This window comes from Lonchura striata, chromosome 8 (assembly GCF_046129695.1).
Source record: "Lonchura striata isolate bLonStr1 chromosome 8, bLonStr1.mat, whole genome shotgun sequence".
Taxonomy (NCBI): Eukaryota; Metazoa; Chordata; class Aves; order Passeriformes; family Estrildidae; genus Lonchura; species Lonchura striata.
Window position 1 is genome coordinate 31989852 of NC_134610.1, and position 9421 is coordinate 31999272.

Genomic DNA, 9421 nt, shown 5'->3' on the forward strand with positions numbered 1-9421 from the left:
TCTTTGGAAAGCAAGCACATAGGAAATGTTTGATTTATATTAATTTGCCACATGTATAGCCTGATTGACTCCAACTGGTTACATGGATCTCTGAATAATTTTTGGTTTGTTGAAATGAAAACTCAGAATGATCCTCTAAAATTCCAAGGGCAAATAATGGTGGTATTAGACATCAGACAATTAGCTAAGTGTATCAACCCTTCCATGTATGCCTAAATGTAAAACACAGAAGTAAAAACAAAGATGATGTGTTGATTTTCCTAAAAAGTACATTTGGCTACCCCTCTGCTCACTGGTTTTGTTGTCTGGCTCAGTGAACTTTTGATCCTCCTGTAGCACAGAAAAAAAATATGTTTAATTTTATACACAGAAAATGGACAACTACACAAGATAAATTTAACTTGTGGAATACCCTTTAACTTTCCAGGACTTTTTTTTTCCTGAGGATGATTATGGAAACACTATTGGCTATATCTGGTACTATCTATGAAAATTTGCTGTGCCAGTCTGTGAAGATGAAAAAACGGAGAGGGAGACTGATACATCTTTAAAACAAATGGATTTGGATTTTGGCCTCAGAACTGATCAGAAACAGAAAATGGGCTGAGTATTAAGTGCATTCCCTTCACAGTTCACCCACAAGAAATATGTTTTTCCTGGAAAAAGCTGCTAAGCAGCTGGCAGAAAAAGCCAAGTTTTAAACTTTTTAAGAGAGGAACCACGTCTCTGCTCAGTCTGGTAGAAAGGGCGCAGCCAGGTATAAAAGCAGTTTTTCCACTATTTGCTTCCCCAGATACTTTATTTTTCACAAAATTCAGAGTTTTCCCCTATTTCAATGGATTTAAACAAAAAATTAAACTAAATTTTCAGTCACAACATTATCCAGTGTGAAGAACAGAGAAGAAGGAATGAAGATAAATATTTACCTGGAGCTACAACCTGTGATTTTGGTTAATTTGAATGTGCAACATAAAACATCTTGCAGAGGGGAAAGGATTTATTACCAATGCTTGTGTTTATGAAAATTTTGAAGAATATGCTATCTTGAGAATATAAATTTCCCTCCAGTGCTTGTCCTGAAAAAACAGGGCCTCCTACACATTCTGAAGGTCTGAAAGTTAACAGGGACAGAGGGGAAAAATTCCAAGTATTTTACATAGCAATTGAATTAAAATTGTGGTCATGCTTTGTCACTTGTAGAAAGAAGTCAAGATATAGAAGAAAACCAATACCAGGAATTTTAGTTTTGTGACAGAGGCATGTTCGCTGCTGAATTAAGAAGGTAAACAGGAATAGGGTTTAAAAAGTGTTTAAATCAGATCTGTTTCTAGCTGGACTTGCAGAGTAACCTGTTAAAGTAACAGCAGAACTGCTTCATATTTCTGTTTTGCATAGGACTAACAGAGGTGTGCACTTGCTCTGGTGCTTGGGTCCTTCTTAACCCACTACCTTGATGTGCTCCTAAGAGCAGAAGCCAGCCTGAAACACTTGCCTGATGACATTAGAAAGTCTTTTTTTAAAAGAAATATTCAATTTCTAGCCCAAGCACACCCAGCACAGCCATGTGCACCCTGAACTTCAGGGCAGACTCTAGCACACACGTCTGCTATGCCACTTTCACATAGTCATAACTGTGTTAAATCAAAGCCAACTGATGTCACTGCTAAAAGGCTGAGAAGCCTCACAGCAAAGCATCTTTACATTTGGGAAGTGTTAATGTGCCATATAAACATTTTGCCTTCCAAAGCCACCATATATACCAGAATGTCAAAAGCAATTAGTGTAATGTGCACAGAAACACACAGACAGAATATTCTCCAGTGTATTTTCAGTGAGTATAACCACTGTGCTGAGAGATCCAGGACAAGGGGAGATTCCCTTCCACAAATTCTCCCTGCCCATAGCTGGGGGTGGGAACTAGATCATCTTCAGGGTCTCTTTCAACCCAAACCATTCTGTGATTCCATAAAATATATTGCTGTTTTAAATTAGAAAATATGCTGTGAAAGAATATTGCTTTTTTTAGCCAGAGGTTTAAAAATTATAATGACTGCTTTTATTTGATTTTGTTTTTTTATGTTACAGGCTGATGGGAAGGGTATGAAAAAGAGGGAAAAACATGTAATTTCAGCATGAGAACTACATAAATGGACTCCTACTGCCCAACTCCCATCCTGACAGAACTGAATGGTCACCCACAGGAAGGAATACACAGAGTAGGAAATTCTGTAGTACAGGAACTATCAGCTCAATGACTTATCTGCTTCCTCCAGGGCAGCTGGGGTGAGGGTAAGTGCAAGTAAGCAAGCAATGCTGCTGAACTGCAGGGCTGGAACAGCTCTTCCAAAGGTTATCTTCCAGCAGCTGGTACCTTTTCTCCTAGGCTACAGAAGAGCTGTGGCATTTGATCACCTAAATGACCATGCTGCTCTGCAAATATGATATTAAAGCCAAAAGCAAGAGCTAGAAAGTAAAACCCAGCCCTGTCCAACCAGTGAGCTCAGCGTGGCTTTTGTATAGATGGGGAAGAGAAATGGACCCATAAAGCCTCAGAAAAACTTAAATAAAAAACAAGGTCTGTTGAAGAAGAAATAGCCCTAATTAAGAGTAATAGAACAACATCTAGAGAAAGAAACCCTGCTTGCTGGACTTCTGCAAAACTCTGGCCTCATATTTATTTGTGATAAAAGACAAAGGGTCATGACTCCTGTTAATTATGGGCATCCAACTCCACTTACAGAGTTTGGCATCATCAGACAAACAGAGGAAAGCCACAAGTACAAGCATTCTCATTATTTTCACAGGTCAGATTTCTCACTGGCTGTAAGCAATTAGAAAATAACCCTGAAGAAACACATCTAAGTAATGATGCAGAACATGGTTTTTCCAGTAAATCTGGGAGGGAATAAAAAATCTGCCTTGTATCGCAGGGCTAAGCAACACCTCTGGAGTTACAGATGGTAATGCACCAATGATAAGCAGTGATGGATCAGCCTGGATTCCTGTTAGAGGCTACATTTAGTCATCTACAAAAAGCCCCTTTGCATCAGCACCACAAGTTAGTGGTCAGATCTTCCACTTCCTGCTCCCCAGAGTGGGTCAGGAATCTTCCCCAAGCCCTGTTCCCTAAAGAGGCAGGGACAGGCAGGAGCAGGGCTTACAGTGCTGGCTGTGACTTTGTCACCAGAACACAGGGAATTGAACATTGTGTTATGCACAAAGAAAAAGACATCTTCTTTTTTGTCTCAGGGCATTTATTATTTTATCAAGCTGAAATACAATGCCCCTTTTCACCAGGATAATAATTGACAAATGCGTTATTCCCCCATTCATTGCCTCAAAGCTGGAGTGAGTAAAGCCTGCCTGAAAAAAATCCTCTTAAGCCCTTATGACCTGCTATTTTTACTGTTAAATTTCAAGCAATTAACATGCCTGATCCTTAAAGGCAAATGACAAGCAAAACACTGTCTGTTTGCCCAGAAGCATGTTCCTTAAACACAGACATGCAGGAAAGCAGCCAGTGATCTCTATCAACTCCACCTGGCACATGGAAAAGCCTACTGCAAATGTTCATAATTGCACTGTAATTCCCATTGAAAGTTGTGTCTAGAACCTACATGTGTGGCTCATCTTTCCCCACCAGAAGTTTTTGGCTATATATTAATGATGATTATTAACTAGGGACATCGAGATTTTTTCTTAAAAGCACCCACACTAACAAAATGTACACTTGTATTCTAGTAAACAAAAAGCCCAGAGAACAACAACAAGAAGATAGTTATAATCTGGTTTTGCTGCTTTGACACTGATGCAGAAAAAAATGTCAGACTTTGCAGCTTATTAGAGATTTTTAGTAATCTGACAGATATACTCCTACTGAATGATATGAGGGAATGATAATGACTTGGGGTTTGTGGGTGCCATTGCAAACATCTTTTCTTTGTGTTTTTTTGCAATGGAACTGGTGACATAGTGGTTTTCACAAAAAGATATGAAGACTTCAGGAATCTGAATACCAACAGTGTTTTGTGGCATACCTTGACAGTGGAATTGGAAGAAGAGCTTCTCCACTCTACTGCACACAATTTAAAAAGGCTGCATCATTCTAGCAACTTCTAGACTGCCAAGTCAAAACACTGGCAGAGGCAAGAATGAATTACAACCAACCAGATCTTCAAGGCACAGGTGTTTCCTCTGCCTTACCATATGGGTCTTGCTAATCCCCTCCCATGACATGGGGAGGTTTTTCTGCTGCCCTGAAACATGCTGTGGAAAACAGGATTCAGCAGCGAGTGGCTGGAGCAGAAAAGCACATGCAGTGCATTCTCATGACCTGCCACAGCCTGTGGAAATCACTGTGTGCACCAGAGCATGAAGAATGGCTGAAATTGTTCACGTCCACACTGCTGCTGCTCAGCTCTTCTGTGCTTCAGCACAGGGTAAGGAATGCCTATTACCTGAGTGCTGCTATCATATAAGCCACAAACACTGTGGAGCTATATCTGAGGGGAAAAAATTTAAAAATACATTTTTTCTCCACAGTTTTTAGGACATACTCCTAGTTTTAGATGAAACTTCTGGGTATTTCTGCCTAAACCACCTTTGCTGATATTGAAAGTACCTTTCCTCATATGACACATTCTTAATAGGAAGAAAACCCCTCAGGGTTCATTGGGAATTAGGTTGCCAAATGTTTTAGGATTGCTGAAAAGTACAGAGGAGAAATATAAATAGGTTAAAACACAAGAAGAATAATGTTTGCTCACTCAGGCTTTCAGCACATACCAGGGACAACAGAATTCTAACAGAGAGGAGAGGAAAAGGAAAGCACAAGCACGCCTTGACTAGCTGCCAGTCAAAAACCAACCACATTCACAATGACCATGAAATATCCCAGAGGGACATGAAACCTTTCTGCTTCCCCACAGCAGCATCAGAGCAGAGATATTCCATCTCCTCCCACCCACACATTACCTGTGGCATCAAACACAATGGGCTGGCAGTTCCTGTTGGAGTTCCAGTTGCATTTGAGCACCTGCCCTCCCTCTACGATGTTGTGCTGGGTAGTGTTTGCTTTCGGAGCTCCCACCAGGAGATACGTCCTGCAGGAAAAAGAAGAAGCAAAACAAAGGTTTCAACACTTAAGGCACAGCTGTTATAACTTTATGACATCTGAAGAATCAATAAAGCAGAAATCTACTCTAATCTAAATCCAACTCCAACTACTCTCAGTTACAGAGAAATTCATATGAGGTTCTCTTTTCTGCATCAAAAGCATGCAAAAAAACTTAATTTACCAAAAGTAGAGGAAAAAAAAAGATATTACAAATTTAAAGTATCCAGGCTTCCTTAGGATTATATTTTAAATGAGAGAAACACCTTTCATGCTCTTTTTTCATTTCAAAAATATGTATGTGTACAGCAGAGCAGGAAATTGTGTACTTCTGCACCTTACGAAAGCCATCAGGTGGCATAATTTCTGTTAATTTTGTAAGGGTAATTCAGGGAAGTCAGTCAAAATGGAAACAATATGTAAACAAAGCAGCAGTGCTCTGGGAGCTCAGCATGTACTGAACGTGATGAGTCAGCCCTGCCTGAGCAAGTGCTCCTGTAAAAACAATCTCCAAGTGCCAGCCACTCCGAGCCACAGATCTGCATGTTAATGAGTCCTTACCCACACCCACTGCACAGGCATCATTTTCTTGTTAGCATCTGCTGTGCTTTTCTGCACCTCTGCTTTACAGGCACTTGTTCCGTGCACCCCGAGCAGGAACTGCCTCGAAACTGTGCCTGCACAGGTGGCAAAATTCAGACGTGTCAAAGTAAGAAACACTGAACAAGGCTCTTGGCATCTTCCAGGACCTTCCAGGAGCCCCAGCACCTCTGAGACCCCACTTCACTCATCAGCATTTGCCTGAGAAAGTCAATGTGAAGCATGAAGTCATGCTTAGAAGACAAAATCTAGTGCTTCCTTACACTATAATCATTCTGCTCTGTGGCTTACTGCTTAAGAGGGAATGCAGCTTGCAAGAGCAGGTCTTGTCAGGCACTACAGTTCTCTAGTTTGGAAACTGGTTAGCTGAACAAGCTGCAGGACTGGTTGGAGAGAATGGCTGCAGGCAGGCAAACCCAGGCTTATCAAACTTGCTTTGGTTTTCAGAATCATCTCCAGGCTCCTTTCCAGTAGAGAGATAAGTATAGGTATAAACATATAGCACCTTATCAAAGCTCAGTTTGCATGAAGACCTACCAGTTTTCAACCTGTGTGAATTTTCAGAACCATAAAAATGTCCTGGCATGGACCCTGATAGAAAATCCAGGCTAGCTGGCAATCCATTTGTTTTCCTGAGTTGCCATTCTTAGACTGTTTAGATTTTTGAAACATTTTAATCAGTTTAAAATCAGCTCTCTGAGCAGAACAGAAATGCTTAAAAATGAACATTATAATGCCAAGTAAAGAAACATATAAATTGTTATAATTACCACCTATTAAAAAAGTGGTAGCTTACCTCCCATTTTACTCTTGTACCACTGACTTTTGAGAAGTCCTCCAATGACGCTTATTTAAAAGATTTATTCATTCCAATTCTAATTATATATTTTAAATTTTTATTAAGCTAACATTTGTGATGAAGTTTATTAAAAAAATTACAAATAAAGGAACCATTATGTGGTTCCACAAAGGTTTTTTCCCCAAAATGCATTTTCATCATCAGAGACCAAGCAAGCCGATTTTGTCACAGCTCTTCTAATAATATGCAAATTACCCAAATACTTAGAAGTCGCTAATGCACATACAGAATAGAGGGACAATTGCATTTCCATGGGAATACACCAGCTATGCTTTGATACTGCCAATTTCCTGTATCATGCTCCTGAAGCACCCACCCCATCCCAACGCTGGGGCAACACCAGGAGTGTTCTGGCACCTTTGGTGTGCCTACAGGAACAGCCCCTTTCCAGGGCTTTCCAGGGCCAACAGAGGAGCTGGGGCTTCCATGGAGGTGCACGCTGGACTAACAAGAGGGGGTGTGACAAACCTGCTCCAGCTGTCAGGGAGCTGTGCTCCTGTGAAAGCTACACCCACTGCCAGGCAGCACACAGCCCCTGCCTGGCACAGCACCATCACTTCCACGCCTGCGTTAGGACTTTCAACCTGGACTTCTAAATATGCTTCAGTCTGGCATCCAGCAGGTCAAAATAGACTGTGAAACAGCAGCTGGAGCATTCAGGAACTAACAGCATGCCTTTGTTGTCAGGCTAGACAATCCAAAAAGCTTTAGCCCAGCGAAACTGATCTAATCTCTGGTACTCATGGATAAAACAGGTGATGAAGAAAAGCTCACCAAAGCAAAAAGAAAGGCGTGAAACCTTGTGACGCCGCACAAGCCTGGACACTGCATAGAAGTATTTCTGGCTATTTCAGGAGACAAGATATCAGTGGCCATAGGCATAAACTGAAAATTTAACACCACTAGAGCCTGTTCCTCTGAAAGCTGCAGAACTACTTGATTCAATTAAGAACTTAAATGGAGATACAAACAAACTTCTAGTGATGACCAAAAAAAAAAAAAAAAAAAAAAAAAAGGTGAGAATTCCCTTTGAAATATACAGAAGCTTTTCATGCTGCCTGACAACCACACTGTTTTCTTTAATAGCAGTGCAATTTGAGGTCAATAGTTCTTATAAAAATAATGGAAAGGTTCCAAATAGTGATTTCATGGAGAGTTGTGTCACATAATTCCTTATCAGAAAGCAGGGAAGAAAGTTTATTACATGCATTTACCAGTCTCTTGATAACTGCAGGCCACACATGCTGACTTAAAAATAAAGGGCGGGACAAAAATAGAAGTTTTTTTCTTTTAGTACCAAGACTTACAGGATTAAGATAGTGGAGAAAGATGGTGCAACATGTGCAAGTTAAGACAGGCTGGCTTCTAATATATGTACGTCATAAAAAAATTCAAACAAAGCTAGATGATGTACTGCAGAAAGACTTGCTCAATAGCTGTACAATTTGCTTATAAAGTTTTACAAGCTAAAGATTAAGGGGGGGGGGGGGGGAGAGAATACCTCCTTAGCAGGATCAAAGCCAGCAACTTTTCCAATTTTACAGTCCTTAAGATGGGAGAGGGGTGGGAGAGAAGTGACAAAAGCTGGTTTTACTGTAGCCCGCATTTCAGAGCCAGAGCCTGATTCATTCTGGCAACACCGAGGCTGTGCGAGTTAGTGACACAAGGATTCAAAGGTCTGAAACGCAACAGCGACTACACTCTGCCTAATGTTTAACATGAAACGGGAACATATTCAGGAAGCAGACGTGGAGGGTGCTTGTATGGAACTTTTCTTTCTCTAGACTCCTCAGCAGCTTGCTGACTCGCACAGACTCACCACAATTCAAACAACATTCCCGCAAAGCACACCCAAAGAGAAAACAGCAGGTTTTCTCAAATGCCACGGGACACAGCTTCAGCAAACAAAGTACCATAACTACATCTTTCTACACTGTTTTTATCGCCACCATCATTCGCATGAGACCAGGCTGTGCAGAGAATCCCGCAGCGCAAGGTTCATTGCCCCACCGCAGCCGCGGCCGCTCGGGATCGCCTTTGGCTCCCCGGCCAGGGGAGGGATGCGGAGCGGTCCCTGCCGGGCAGCGCCGGGGGCAGGCGCCGGCTCCAGCCCCGCTCCGGGGCCTGAGCAAAGCCGCGTCCCCTCCGAGAGCCGCCCGGCCCGCCCGGGCTGCTGAGGGCGGGGGCAGCTCGCCATCCTCGCCGGCTCTCGCCCCGCGCCGGGACAACGCCGCCCTGCTCGGGCTCCGCGGGGAGCGGCTCGGCGGGCGGGCGGGACGCGCACTTACGAGAACGGGTCTGGGGCGAAGAAGTCCACGGCGAAGCCGAAGTAGCTGCCCGCCGGGCCCGAGTAGACGGCCGGGCGCTCCACGTCCAGGTTGAAGGCGCTGCCCGGGGCCAGCGCGGCGCCCAGCAGGAGCAGCAGCGTGCCCAGGCGCGCCATGGCCCGGCCCGCGCTGCTCCGCGGGCGCGGCTCTGCCGGGACGCGCCGGCCCCGCGCCTTTCCCGCGGCGGGGCGGGAGCGCGGCGCGGTCACTTCCCCCTTCTCGCCGGGACGGGGGCGGCAGGAAGGAGAGGCGGCATCATGTGGTGCCGGGGGCGGGCCCTGGCCGCTCCGGGCCCGGGCCGCCGCGCTCTTCCGCCGGGAGCGGGCGGGGAGCGCCCGGCACGGCCCGGCTCCGGCGGGACTCCGGGCCCGGAGCTGCCCTCGCTCCAAGCATCCCACTGTTCTCTCCGCCCGAGACGAAGGCTGGAGGAAGGTCAAGGAAATTCTTCCTTGTGAAGCCCTGGCACAGGTTGCCCAGAGCAGCTGTGGCTGCCCCATCCCTGCCCGGGTTGGACACGGCTTG

At 44.2% G+C, this 9421-nt stretch overlaps 1 protein-coding gene across 1 annotated transcript in view; it reads right to left on the reverse strand.

The window, feature by feature from the left end:
- ITGAV (integrin subunit alpha V) overlaps positions 1–9049 on the reverse strand; it is a 46438-nt gene extending 37389 nt beyond the window's left edge. Inside the window, exons 1-2 of the mRNA XM_031505363.2 lie at positions 8861–9049; positions 4975–5102 (exon numbers count right to left, since the gene is read on the reverse strand). Of these exons, the coding sequence (XP_031361223.2) occupies positions 4975–5102; positions 8861–9015 (283 nt within the window). The 5' untranslated portion in view covers positions 9016–9049. The remainder of the gene's footprint in view (positions 1–4974; positions 5103–8860) is intronic.
- Between the last annotated feature and the right edge of the window lie 372 nt (positions 9050–9421).